The sequence below is a fragment of the Pezoporus flaviventris genome, unplaced genomic scaffold, assembly GCF_033815535.1.
Source record: "Pezoporus flaviventris isolate CSIRO_AGI_PZ_B2104156 unplaced genomic scaffold, CSIRO_AGI_Pfla_v1 ptg000045l, whole genome shotgun sequence".
In the NCBI taxonomy this organism is placed as follows: domain Eukaryota; kingdom Metazoa; phylum Chordata; class Aves; order Psittaciformes; family Psittacidae; genus Pezoporus; species Pezoporus flaviventris.
Window position 1 is genome coordinate 12374754 of NW_026892593.1, and position 14913 is coordinate 12389666.

Consider the following 14913-nt stretch of genomic DNA (forward strand, 5'->3'; position numbering starts at 1 on the left):
TTTGGGAGGCACATGTTTGCAGTCAGGGTTTGTTTGCTGCTTTCAGTGAGCTGATTAGAAAATAAATTACAGTTACAAATATTTAGCAGATTGCTGCTGCTTCTTTTTTTTTTCTGTGTTTGTACCTTCTCTTTGTGATTATTCTCTGCTATTCAAACAAGTTACTTGTATAGTGTAGAGGATCTTTTCTGTGAAATTGTTTCAGGTTTTTTTTTTTTTTTTCATGACAATAGCAATGGTTGCAGGGATAGCAAAACTTTAGTTTATTCCTAACATTCTGTTACAAGATGAGGTGATGGACAAATGCTTCTACTGTACTTCTTATATTCAATCGTTTAGATAGGTCTCATGTAAATTCATTTGTTTTGAAGTGCTTTGGAGAAATGCTTGAAAATTTGAGGTTTTGTTTTCCAAGTGGCTTTCATGTAGCAAAGACTCTGGAGATTGTGTCAAAAATGGCTATCCTCCCATCATTAATAAATCATCATAAAATATGAATAACCATAAAAAAATTCCTATGGATTGAAGCTGTACTGCTGTACTTTTCAGTGAAACTAAATTAATGGTTTCCAGATTCTTTATTTTGATTGCATTTTGTTGCCTGTTATTTCTTTCCTTACGGTACTTAGTATTTTTAAAAGTGCTTTAACATATTCTTACCTATGACTTATGTTTTAATACAAATGTTGCATTGGCTAAGGCAGGTTGACTAAGGCATAAACTTGTAACAAAATTGGTGTAAAATTGCGTAAAAAACCAGAAGTCTGACTTCTTTTAAGGTATTTTACGTGTATGTCTCCTGGTTAAAGATCAAATAAGTAGCTCAATGCTTTGTGTAGCAGTGTTGAAAAGCATAGTCATCTTCTAATGTTGGTTCCTGTAAAAAATGACGGTTTTCTTATTTCAGTCTCTTAGAACTACTACATTTTAAAATATTTGACCACATACCCAAAATATGTAAAAACGTATGAAGACAAAAGTAAGAACTTGAAATCCACTTTAAAGGAAGAAAGCCAGGTAAAGAAATGCAAGCCCTCCAGCTGTCTTACCTGTTTCTGGAACATCTTTTGTCACAGGCCTGCTGCTGTGTTTGTTATTTTTATTTTTTTTTCTAGAAAAAGAGGTTCAGAGATTGCGTATTTTATCCTTAAAACTGTGTTTTGGTACAAAACTGTCAAGTACTGATAAGCAGAATCCTGAAATTAATTGTAATGGAATTAAACTGCATTGATGAAAATTTAAGCTGTTATATAAATAGAATGGTTATGAATTAGATGTATTCATCTATCAAAAAGGATGCGCTCATCTATCAAAAGCAGGCTTGAAAGTTTATGCCAGTGGTGTGACTAATGATGTTACAGTTAATTCAGTGCAACTGACAGGTACTGCTGAAATGAAATGGTTTACTTGTTTTTTTTATTCCCATTCTCTTGTTTTGGTTCCCTTCTGTGTTGATAACACTTTACTTATCAAGATAGAATGGTCATGTAGTTGCAGGTTGAGTTGGCTGGGAGAACTAACCCAATAAGGAATCTTATAATTAAAAGGAAGAGGTTAAAAAACAGAATAAAGATTGTTTTGCCAAAGGGATGCCATCCAGAGGGACCTTGACAACTCTGAGGTGGGCCCACGCGAACATTATGAAATTCAATAAGACCAAGTGCAAGGTCCTGCACCTGGGTTGGGGCAATCCCCAATGTCAGTGCAGACTGGGGATGAACAGATTGGGAGCAGCCCCATTACATTTACTTTGTGAAGGTGTGTCACAAGAGGCTCATGTATGACTACTGATACTTTGAGATGTCTGAATAAACTGTACGGGGATTTTAAAGAAGAGGACTATGTGATGTGGTGATAAGTGCAGTTGAAGAATCTCTGCAGAATATTTCTCTTGATTTATGCATCAGCATAGGCTTACATTTGATGCAAGTACTGGTCTACCAGTACTGGATAAGTTAAAAGTGTACTTTGATAACAGTTAGGGTCCTGTTGTGAAATTCTTTATTCATATGAGCTAAATAGGTTGTTTTGTTTTGCTTTGTTTTTGTTAGGTGTGTGTGTCTTTCAAATGCACAAGAGTGCAATGGAAGAATGATTGTATTTGTATCCCTATATTATTCTTAAGAGAAAACAAACTCATCCCGGCTGTATCATTTTCTTGGTTCCAAAATTGTCAAAGATATTATTAAGAAACATGTATTTCTCGTTTGGGTTTTGTGACACATAGTATCTATTACTTCTTCTTTCCTCACCCATCTTAACGCCCTCCCCTCTTTATTTAATGTGTCTGTTTATTTCTAATATAACAACACATATTCATTCTTGAGTGAGAGACCGTGTTGGCATTGAGCAGCATGACAGTCACTTCCTGACATGCTTACAGCCATTAGCCTTGAGGAGAAATAAAACCAGTGGTCAAATGATCTGTTGCTTTAGCAGATCCACTAATATTTTTTTGTGATCTGGGGGGTTTTATTCAAGTATGTCTTTGGCTCCGGTTAGAGAGTTTTGCAGAACTTTTCCACTAGTTAATGTTTTGTATTGCACAATAGTTTAGTCTATTATATTTTCTTAGATTACTTTGCATCTTCTTTCTCAGTTTGTTCTTTCTAGTTATAGGCTCCCAAGTGGCTATACATGCTGAAATTTTTTTCCTTAGCTCTTGTCACAGAAAGACTATCCCTCACTTATTTCAGGAAAACGAAAACTTCTAAAATCATAAGATGGATCATAGGATAAAACATAAGATAATTCTGGGAGGAAGGGGCCTCTACAGGCCATCCTGTAGGGTCATCTCTGAGGTCAGATCAGGTCGCTCAGGGCTTTGTCCAGTTGGGTCTTGAAACCTTCAAGGATGGAGACTGCACAATCTTGGAGGATTAACCTGTTCCAAAGCTTGATTGTCCTCATGTTGAAAAAGTTTCTTCCTGTAGCCGTATGAAGCACTTCTTGTTTGTTTTTGCTGCTTGTCTCTCATCCTGCTAATACACACCACTATTAAAAACCAACTGCTGTCTTGGTAACGTAGGTTTTAGCAGGCTGCTATTAGGTGCATCTGAAGCCTTCTTTTCTCAGTGGCCTTAGTTCCCTCATCCTCTCGCAGGGCATTTGCTCCATACCTTGGAGGATCTTGGTGACCTTGTGCCCTCGCTCCAGTTTATTCATATTTTTCCTTGTGTCGGGGTTCCTAAAACTGGATGCGGTATTCTAGATTTTATCTTGCATTTCAAGTTGAACAACCAAAAGATAAAACGTTTCAGATGTCAGTTTACCATGCTCATAATAAAGCTGGTTGTCTTTAACCCAGTTCTAAATTGTAGATGTTGAATGAGTATTCTTGCATTTTCATCTGTAGTAATAATAGCTGTACATATGGGAAAACTAGAACTTACTCCACAAGCATTTCTTCCATTTAATTAAGTAGACATTCCTATATATCCATCACAATTAGCTTTCTTATTACAAAAGCGTCCTTTAGAATACTTTCCTCAACAGAGTCCTGTTAACATTCAGTAGAAAGCGCATGCTGATCTGTGCCATCTGAAAACGTAATGTTCATGTGTAAAATAGAGTATAACTCTTCATTTTAAGTTCAACTATAATGGTAATAAAATAACCAAAGGGGAAATATATGCATTTTATAATGATCTAACCAGATGTATTAAAAATAGCAATAAAATATTAATATAATTATTTATTAGGGCCTGGAAATTTTTAGAATAAAAGGGAGATAATTAATTTCCAGGGGCTAATGTATGCTGATGTAGGTGTTAACTGTTTCTATGGCTGATTATATAGCAAGACTTATGATCTACAGAGGGATTCCAGCCAAGTTCTTTCTTGTTCCTCAGTTACTGAAAGTTGTTGCTAATGTGTGCCTCAAGTCAGATGCATGGAGGGATGGATGGATTGAATGCTGCTTTGAAAGCCTTTCAGGGGTCTGTGGTAAAAGATAAATAGCATGAATATGCAGCTCAAATGTTAAAAAGAGATAAATCACCCTGGTTCTTCTGAAAATTCTTTATGGGACCTTCCAAAGTTTTATTTCTAAGGTTGAAGATAGCTTTCTTTGAACATTTTTGTTAAACTCCTGCAAGACAGGCTTTCTGATTATGTCTGCAATTATTTTTGGCAGGTAGTTTAGGGGTATGATAAATTGCACATCTGTTGTCTGAGAATATAGGTTCGTTAGTCAAGATTCACGGATAAGAGGAATATGCACTGTGTCTGCGTCTAGCTGGTATCTCCCTCTTGCCATGTGAACCACCTGTCTGTTGCATATGTGATTTCATGCCATGGGTCAAGTTTCTGTATCACAGGCATTGCGAGGTCTACCAATGCTAATGTGGTGATATTTCGTCTAGGATTTCTGGGTGTGCATCAGCCCAGCACTTCTGGTAATCTTAGATAAATGGAGGAAGTAGGCTTTCCTCCCCTCAGCTGAACACAGCACTTCAATTGTGGTGTGTTCAGGGGAAATGTGATATATGGTTCTGTTTCATAAGCAGGCTTCAGAATCTCAGCTAAAATCATATAGCTGATACTGAAAGACACTACTACAGTAGTGCTTCAATTTCTACATAAATAGATCATAATGCCAGTCAGAAATGTATGATTTAGAAATGTGGGAGTCCTGTCAGAAATTGTCAGAAACCCTAACAGTAATTATTTCTGTACATAGTTCTCTTAATATTTGAGCTGCGTATTCATTCTTTGTGACTCTTCCTGCAGCTGTTATTGCTGTAGCTCTATCTGTGAGAGAGAACTTCTATATGGTAATAACCATGTTTAGTAATTTCCAGAAATCCAGATTGTTCATTTTATGCTAGTGTCTTGTCCAAGTTGTATCCTGGGAATGACAAAACATGGTGTTTGTTTTTTTTGCCTTGAAGCTACAACTATTCTAAGGAAAACCACCGGATTTGCTTGATCAGAATTGTGTTTTAAAACACTTGTAAAAGTAATAGCTGTTTTGGGGGGGGAATTAAAGTGCAAGTTGTGTTGTAAAACTTTATGAATGCTAATATATACATGTATATGTATTTATATGTATATATGTATATATATTATATATATATATAAAAATTATAGGGGTGATTGCAAGCAGATTGCTCTGTGTTGCTGGAAGTGACTGTTGTTGAATGGAGACTTCTAATGAATAAACAATATCTTGGGATTACTGTTTTCATTATCAGTAGCTTCCATAAAGCTATTTCTAAATTATGAAAAAGTTTAATTTAAACTTCCAGTTTCTCAAATTTAGATACTAATTTTAAAATCATAAACATGAGAAATTTAATGAGAAATAGGCTCTGCAATTAGGGCAGGCATTTGTGCCTCTTCAGGGTTCTAGAAGGGCTTTCCTTCTAATCAGAAATGGACAAGCTCAGCATTTCTAGCAAGCACTTATCTAATGATACCCTAAATGGTATTTTTCTGTTACTCAATGTATCATATGTGAGACTCAAATCTTGTGAAACATAAGCATGGCCATAGCAGGTGCCAGAATCTTTTCTGTTTTCATGCTCAGATATCTGCTTCTCATTTTCTTACATAATCTGTTGGAGCAAATACTGTTTTTATAGTGCTTTAAACTGAGTGAAGGAAAAGAAGAAAAACTAGAGCAAGTGTCTAGAAATTTTCCTGTAAGTAGGTTTTATCTTTCTCAATTCAGTAGAATGTTGTTAGAATACACATAAATTATTGTTAAGAATACCATTAAGGGAAGACTTTGAGGGCAAAACACATGCAGTATTGTGTCATTCTCTGTGATTTTTTTCCTTTTCCAAAGGACCTTCAGATCTTCAGACTCTTGTTTGAAGCTCCTCTGCATAGAGCTCTTTGAATACTTTATTAATACCTGAAGAAAAAAAACCAAACAAAAACATTTTATTGAAGAATGCTAGAAAGTTGATAAACTCAGAGAGTAGACTTGTAACTGTGAGCTGTTTGAGTGTAATTAACACAGCTGTTAAGTTAGGCCTGCTGTTTTGGTGTGACAGTAATTAAAACATATCTACTATCATCTGTTCAAAACTCTGAATAGTGAAAATGCTGAAAAAGCATATTTACTGTAGTCTTCCTGTATGGCTCTGAGTAGAAGTAATCTGAGCAGCCAATGACTGTATCATGGTTGTTGATGTTCTGGCCTTAGCCAAATTGTTTCAGAGTGGATCCTGAAACTCTTGATGTGCCAACATCTGAGTCTTTTTGAATAAATGTTCCTTCAAACCGGTCTCCACTGAGACTATCATTAATAATGAGCCTGAGTCATACTTTGCAAAGTATCTACTTTCCAACTAAAAATTGTAAATTGGTTTAGAAGAACTGCAATTAAATCTATTGTTTGTGGTATCACTAACTTTATAGTAGAAGTATGCTACAACAATAAGCTTTACATGGAAATTGCTGAGTTTGGGCTAGTGTCTATCCATGCCTGTCCATCTTTTGGGACCCTCCTGAAATTTCTAGTGGCTTAATCAGTCACTGTAAGACTTAAGTTCCTGCCCATCAGTTTGAGAAGATTGAATACATCATTAGGATACTATGTTTCAGGATGCCCAGTGAGAATTTCAGAGGCAATTGCTAACTCTGCTCATTTAGAAACGTATCTTTGATTGTGTCCTGTGAAGGTCTCTGGTAATGGGTAAACAAGATCAATGCTCAGAACTGCTTTGGTATGAGAAGAATGGAATGGAGTGGGTATGGCATCAGATTTTGAGAATGATTTCAAGAGGATTCAGGAGAGTACAGACAATTAGGCATATACACATCAGGAAAGTTTGTAGGAAGTGTAAAAATAGAATAAATGGTTAAAGGATAAAACCACACATTATTTAATATTTTCTATAACTCCTGTAAAGCAGCAGAAATCTGGAAGCTTTTTGAAGGAGTCAGTGGGCCTGTGAACACCTCTACAGTTTAGCTGCATTTGCAAAATGCACTTGGATAAAGTCCTTTACCAGAAATTCGTAAAGAAGCTAAGTATCCATGTTGAAGCATTGCCTGTTACCACATAAGGAGGAGAAGGATTTATACAAGTGTTCCTCAAAAGAGAATCCAACACTTTGATACTTTTAAAACCTAAAATGAGCTTGTGCTAGGTGTGCTGTGTGCTGTTTTAATCCCTTCTGTCCATCTCATTTTGAAATGATGGATTGAAAGTTAAACAGACAAAAAAAACCAAACCCACAACAAAACAGAACAAGATAAGTGTGATCAAATGTATGGAACAGTTTCTAAATGATGGATTATATTCTTCAGCTTGGACTAGTTAGCTAAGTGAAGGAATATAATACAAGTCTTTAAAATTATGAGCTGCACAAAGAAGGTGAATAGGGAGTAGTTGCTTTCTGCCTCTTCTGATGCAAGACCTAGATAATATCTTGTAATACTGCTGAGTGAAAGGCTTAAAAAAAAAGAGTGGTTGGGTAACTAAGATGAGGGGCTACTTATCAAAGATTAAAAGATTTTACATGGGTTTAGAACACAAACTGTTTGAATTTGGTTGAAGGAAAATCTTTAAACAACCTTAACTACCAAGATACCACCTTGAGTTAGGGAAGTCTCAATACTGCAGACTGGAAACTGAATGAATGCTGTAAGCATACCACTGCCAGCTTGTTTTACTCTTATTATCCCTTGTAGTCATTTGCTGCTGACTGCTCGTAAAAGGGAAAAAACAAGGTAGTTCTTCTTTTTGGCCCAGTAACCGATTTTAAGTTTGTAACAATAAGCTTTTCTTGGGACTTCAGGTAATAAAAAATTGAGGGCTGAAGTTTTACCCTGAGGGCTGTAGTTTTGCTTCAGCACCCACATCTTCAGAAGCTCTTAAGGAGCCTGTGTCTCTTTGAAAGCCAGTAACAGAGTTTTCTAGCCTATCTCTGAGAGTAAAATTTTCAGGAAGAGAACAAGTCTGTTTGTAATCGCTTCTGAACACTTATATAAGGGGCATTGTTTTCTGGGGCTTAGATTAAATATACTATGTTATAAGTATGCCTCAGAATAAAAATGTCTTATGCCTAAAATATACAGCATCAGCTTTTGGGAACTTAAGTTCTCATGATTTATGATTTCTAGCTCTTTCAGTTTTTATTGGCATACACTGTAATCCAGAACTATACCCTGAGCACTTCTTTTATTGCTGCTTTAGAGGTTTCTGTAATTTATAATATATCACTTGTGTAAACTGAGGTTTTGATTACATAGCTCAGTAGAAGATTGGGTCTTTGATTCTGAAACTAAGGATACTATTTTAACATGAGAGTTGGTACCTACTTTTTAATAAGGTGTGGCTCTTTCCATCCTGTTAGTGTAGGAATAAATAAGATGCTGTTTTCTGTATAGAAAATTTTGGACTACAACAATTTGTAAATCTCTTTCCTACTGCTTAGGAAATTTTAAGTTTTCAAAAGTCAGGCTTAACAATTACAGAGGTTGAAAGATCTTTTAAAATATCTTGGAGTAATTATAGAACATGGTGTGGGATATGCGCATACCGAATACTCCAGCACATTCCAGCACACTTGTGTGTTTGTTCTTGGGCTTGTGTACACTCTGTCTCCTATACTCTATTTAAGACTGAGTTTATGTTGTAATCTCCAGCTTCAAAAAACATATTGGGTAAGCTGAGCCTACCATTGATTGTGTTATTATACATGTTGGTTATCATTATCTAAGTGTCATGCTTCTCTCTCATCTGCCCCCACCTTTTTGCATAACTTGAAGAACAAGGTGGACCAAGATTTCTGATAGGAGTTTGCTTAGAAGATTCAAAAATATGTGAAGGAAGTATTTAAACGAGTTTAAAAAATAAAATTTAGAAGACTGCTTTCTGATGTGATAAATATACAACTTCTGAAAGCTTTTTTTCCTTTTGTTTGTATTTCATTCATGTGATAATACACTTGAACATACTTAAACTGATTTATAGGAATGCTTAAATATATATCAGTAGAGAAAACAGACATCTAGGTATGCTGTATACATATTGCTTAATGTATCCTTTATGTTTAAAAGATCTGATCTGACTGATAAAATCTTGCTAAACCCAACCAAACAATATGGGAAGAAGACTTTGTGTCGAAACTTTCTATTTGCTCTGTAAATGGTTCTGATATTTTGATCAGTACATTGTTAGTGAACAGCATATATGACTTGAGAAGATGAGCAACACTGTGCATATACTTGTGTTTTAGCTGCAGTCGTCGGATTATTGGCAGTATTTTTTTTCCATTTGTGTGGTTTTACTTCTTTTGCCCTGGTGACATGAAAGGTTGGTTTCCTTCCCTTTTCATCTTCCTTCTTCTCTTAAAATTATCCTATCATTGTCTATTTAAAGACAAAAGATGGGGGATATTGTTTAGGTAAAGTCTGCAAAGTCTCCCTCTCCCCTCTGTGCCCCAGCTCACTTTCATTATGTGAGTGTGGGAGGGTAGTCCCAGTTAAATTTGTTCAGTGCATTTTTTTGTTTGTTTTCACTTTCTAATCAAGTTTCTTCCACTTAGAATTTCTCTAACCTTAAAAAACAACAACAAAAAAAAGGAATTATCTTGTACGTTTTTCCAAGTTTAGTGAAGGCTATAATTGAATTATTTTATTTTAAATTATAATGATTATGTTTTTGAGAAGTCCTGCAGACCTAGTTGTAATTGCAGGGTGGTGAGGTGGTTGTACTAGCCTCTACAGAATAAGTACAGACTAATAACGCAGAGATTTGAGGCTGAAGCAAGTTTTGAGCCCTTGTGACATTATCAAGTCTTAACCTTCTGCATAAGGTGAAACTAATTATGTGTCTGCATTCTGAACTAGTTATTATAACCATTCAGCTGTGAAGTAGGTTAGCATAGTTCACTGAAAGTATGTTGGAAGCTATCTGAGCAGAGTGTCAAGGAACTTAGATAATGCACACCAATGCATGAATATTTTGTTTATCATGGATTCTGTCTTGTACTTATGCATGCTTTGTCATATATGAAGGCTTGCTAGAAAGTCTCAAGTACAGTGGTTAGAAATATAAGGTGTTTTATATTAACAGTTTGGTGCAGGTCTCTTGAGGCAAAACAATCCCTGTTCTTAACTACTTATGACTTTCAGAGTTTGTATTTTGGTTAAGATTGATGGCCAAAGTCACACAAGGAATAAATGAGGAAACAACAAAAATTTGCAGGATGAATAATGAAATGCTCCTATGAGGACCCCAGCTGCGTGGGGGAATAGGTAGGGAGCTGAATACTGGAATACTTTTTTCTTCAGAAGTCAGTGAAGAACTTGTTATTGGATTTACATGGCAAGTTTTGGTAGCAGGGGAGATGGATGAGTGTATTCTGTGAGAAGAGGCCTAGTGTCAAGATGGAGCCAGTTCCAGCCAGGAGTGAGACAGATCTGTTGCTGGCCAAAACTGAGCCTGTTGGCAATGCTGGTGGTGCCCCTGTGGTAACATATTTAAGAAAGGGTAAAAAGCCACTGGGAAGCAGCTGTGAGAGAGGAGTGAGAAAACTCTGCAGACACCAAGGTCATGAAGAAGGAGGGGAGGAGGAGCTCCAAGCACCGAGGTTCCCCTGGACCCATGGTGCAGACCATGATGAGGCAGGCTGTGCCCCTGCCATGGAGTTTCATGGTGGAGCAGATCTCCACCTGCAGCCTGGGGAGAACCTCACATTGGAGCAGGTGGAGATGCCTTGATGGAAACTGCAGCCCATGGAGAAGAGCCTGCACAGGAGCAGGCTTTTTTGCAAGATGTATGGCCCATGGGGAACAGCATAGATGAAGTGTGATGAACTGACCACACCTCTCAATTCCTATCTCCCTGTGCCTCTTGCTGGGGAGGAGGTAGAGGAGTTGGGATTAACGTTGAGTCAAATTTTGAAGCTGATATTGTCAATTAAATTGTATGATATAGGAATTAAATTCTTAACCACTGTGCTTCTGTATTGGCCTGAGCAATAATTCATGAATTTCCCAAGGTTGACAAGTTTTCTTATTTAACTGTTACTAGCTTTTTCCCCCACCTAGAAGCACATAAGGAGCAAGAATAGTAGATAACAGAATACTTTTTGTGTTTACAGTGTCCTTCTCACAGTTTTGGAAACTCCAGAAAGTCCATTACAAGTATCATAGGGAATGTGTACAGTATAGCTTAGTTAGAAGAGAGGACTGGGGGAGCCGGCAAAGAACCTTTCAGGTAAATGAGTCAGCACCAGTAGAAGAGTGAATCCCAGCTGTGCTCATTTGCAGCTGAAATAATGAGCAGAGAAATAGGGACTGTAGTGGTGTAGGACAAGGGGTAATGGGTTAAAACTTAAACAGGGGAAGTTTAGATTGGATATAAGGAAGAAGTTCTTTACTGTAAGGGTGGTGAGGCACTGGAATGGGTTGCCCAGGGAGGTTGTGAATGCTCCATCCCTGGCGGTGTTCAAGGCCAGGTTGGACAGAGCCTTGGGTGAGATGGTTTAGTGTGAGGTGTCCCTGCCCATGGCAGTGGGGTTGGAACTAGATGATCTTAAGGTACTTTCCATCCCTAACTATTCTATGATTCTATGAAATGAATAGACAAAATATCAAATGTACAGAAGAGCAAACTTACCTGTGTTTTCAGACCCAAACCCCAAAGTTTTGTTTTGCATTTCTGTTTTTGCATGGAGTAAATGATACTTTGAGAAAGAAAACACTTTCAGATTCATAGATCACTGTTTGGAGTTGCACTACCTAGGGAGAGACTAATGATCCAAATAGTAGTATTTTAATTTTGTGTTGACTTTCAGTGGATTTGTTATAGATTAAATATTTGAGTATCATATTGCTGTAATTTGAGTACAGTACTTCTAGAAATGCCAGTTAACTTTAAATAAATTAATAGAACAGTATATAAGCATTTGCAATAGTTTTCATTGTTAGAGTACTTAGTGTAGGAAAATGGATATGTTATTTCCCAAAGAGATTTTAACATTAAATAGCAAATAAAATAAGAAAAGCAAGTAAAAACCCCAACAAAACAAACATGTAAACATAGTTAAGAAAGTCAGTATGACCTTTAAAAAAAAAAAAAAAACAACCAAAAACCAAAATACAACCAACCAAACATTTCTCCAGATATATAAAAATGAACTTGATATTCACCCCTTTTACTCTTATGGACAAGTTAAAATTTGAAATCAAAAGAAAATATTCCAACATCAGTGAATTTTTTTAAGGATTAGTTTTTGGATAGTTACTCAGTTGACCGATTGGCTTTCATATTCAAGTAATAGCAGTTGAGACAAAAAATCATTTCCCCTGTTTTTCTGTGTAAGCAGCAGTTACAAAGAAACCAATTTTATGTCGAAACTTTCTTTTAAAATATAGATTGGTAAGTTTCTTTTCTTGAATCATCCTGTGTAGAAAACCATAACAAAAGGAGTTGTTGAGATATTGTCAAATACTTGGAAGCATTGCTGTGCATTTTAAAAAATATCATATTTGAAAAGATTGTTCACTTTGGGGTTCAAGTGGAGATATCTTTCTCCTTCTCATTATTGCAAACTCTAGTGTGTACTGTGGAGTTGCAATCCAGAAATAAAAAATCCAGTTAGAGTCAATACATTCAACCAAATACATGCAAATACCCTGCCATTTTAGCTATATGGCTTGTGTGTTAGATTTTGGTTCATGATATTAGCTGTAACCTTGGGTTCAGAACAGTCATGATTCCATTAAAATAGTCTTTTGATTTCCTGGGCTGCTGGAAGTTACAGTTCTGAACTTCTAAAGATCAGTTTCTTACTCTGAAACTGATTAGGGTCTAAATTTTCATATTTCCTACATTATTTGTCATAGAATAGTAAATTTATGAGAAAAAAGTTTACCTTAAAAAGATCTCTAGCATGGCATATTTGGTATTGAATATGACAGCCATTTAAAACTACTTGGACTTTTGCAAGAAAGCTGTAAATCCAGAGACACTAAATTAGCATGTAGAGAGCGATTGATACAGTAATAGCCATAGAGTATACTGTTAGGGATGGGGTCTTGAAGTAGGACTATACAGTGTGATGATTTACTACTTATCTGTAGCAGCAGTTCTAGGAAACATAGAAACAAGACACAAACACCTTAAGAAAACATAGAAACATACATGGATTGAGACGCATAATTGAAGGAAAAGAAGGTTTATTTAGTTTTGTTTGTTTTTTTTCTCTCTACAAACTTGTATATGGTCTCTTCTTCAGGATAACTACACATTTGCACAGCCAGGAATTCAGAAGAAAGTGAAAATGTTGGAAGAACTTGTTAGTCGGATCGATGGTAAGTCTTAAAATCTAATTTCTAATTTTTTCACTGAAAGAGTTTTGTTAAAATGTTTGCAAGAAGTCAAGTCATCATTGCATTTACCTACAGTGGTGGGGTAATACCGCCTTCCTCAGATGAGGTGTCATAATCAATTTGTGGCACACTGGCCTTTGCAAGATCATTGTAGTGTATCGTTTAAAAGAAAGCCACTAGAGCATGAGCCACTTTCATTACCTTTTATTAAGGCAATATAATCAAAATTCAATGGTGATTTCTTAGCAGCAGAGTAATGACCACATACAAAAGGCAGCCAGTATTCATTTCACATTAAGCTCAATGATTGTTGTAATTCAGGCAAGTCACAGTGGTTGTTTATGGTTGTCCTTCGGCACTATGTTTTGTGCCTTTGTGCATCATTTTGCTATCTGGAATGCCTGAATAATTTCTCTGTGGAATCCAATTAATTATGAACTCTGGAAATAACATCTTTAATATTATAGATAAATTACTGTGTGTGCAGGGGTAATTTTAGATTATGCTTTCATGTTTTAGCAGGGCATTTTGAAATATTTTCTACCTTCATCTTTAAAATAATTCCCTTCATGAAATGCTGACTGTCATATTGCTAGAACAAAGTTTAATTAAATGAAATGCAAGAGATAATGCTTGCCCATTCTAAACATACTCTCTTGATAGTTTGTTAAATTAATGAACAGAGTATTAACAAAATGTTGCCAAGCAGAACCAGGCATATATTTGCAACATTAGCCTGTCAGTGGTGAGATAGAAAAAAATATTTCTTGTATATTTGATAATCTGCTTGGAAAGATTAATTCCATCTTTTCATTACACAAACTAATGTTTTTTTTTTTTTGTCCCAGTGCTTACCATAGTAGATTTTGGGTTAGCCTGTGCATATTCACTGCCTGAATATTTGATAACATATTTGATAATATATTTGTTAATATATTTGATAATATGCTCTTTGTGCGTTTTTAGGTTGTTAAAGTATTTTTAATGAACAAAAACTAAGGGCAGGAGACATTACATTGTTTATATAATATTACAGGAAGGTTACAATGTAAACATAATATTTGTGTAATATTGCTCTATATATGTAAATGTATGTGAAACTTGCTGTAAATGTATTTTTTAAAATGTAAATGAATATGAAAAATATAAGGGGATACTTCTGTATATCAGGTAGCAAAATATGTGCATAAAATAGTTCTAAAACAGTCTATTTTACTTCAAAGATTAACTGCTTGTGGTGTGAATTTTAATGTCATTTTATGCTTATATCAATTTTGGTATTTATATTTCATAGAATCATAGAATAGTTAGGGTTGGAAAGGACCTTAAGATCATCACGTTCCAGCCCCCCTGCCATGGGCCCAGACATCTCACACTAAACCATGTCACCCAAGGCACTGTCCAACCTGGCCTTGAACGCCACCAGGAACGGAGCATTCACAGCTTCTTTGGGCAACCCATTCCAGTGCCTCACCACCCTTACAGTAAAGAACTTTTTCCTTATATCCAATCTAAACTTTCAATCTAGACTTTAACCCATTACTCCTTGTTCCTATCACTACAGTCCCTAATGAAGACTCCCTCCCCAGCATCCTTCTAGGCCTCTGTTGTGGT

The 14913-nt window shown here is 36.0% G+C and overlaps 1 protein-coding gene and 1 long non-coding RNA gene across 3 annotated transcripts in view; one reads left to right on the forward strand and one right to left on the reverse strand.

Moving 5' to 3' along the window:
* The window catches only part of LOC133276571 (uncharacterized), a 787535-nt gene that overhangs the window by 759291 nt on the left and 13331 nt on the right, over window positions 1-14913 (reverse strand). The window lies entirely within an intron of this gene.
* Window positions 1-14913, forward strand: part of TBC1D22A (TBC1 domain family member 22A) — a 169894-nt gene that overhangs the window by 67458 nt on the left and 87523 nt on the right. For both annotated transcript variants that reach the window (XM_061467491.1, XM_061467492.1), the window contains exon 10: window positions 13206-13281. In XM_061467491.1, the coding sequence (XP_061323475.1) occupies window positions 13206-13281 (76 nt within the window). The remainder of the gene's footprint in view (window positions 1-13205; window positions 13282-14913) is intronic.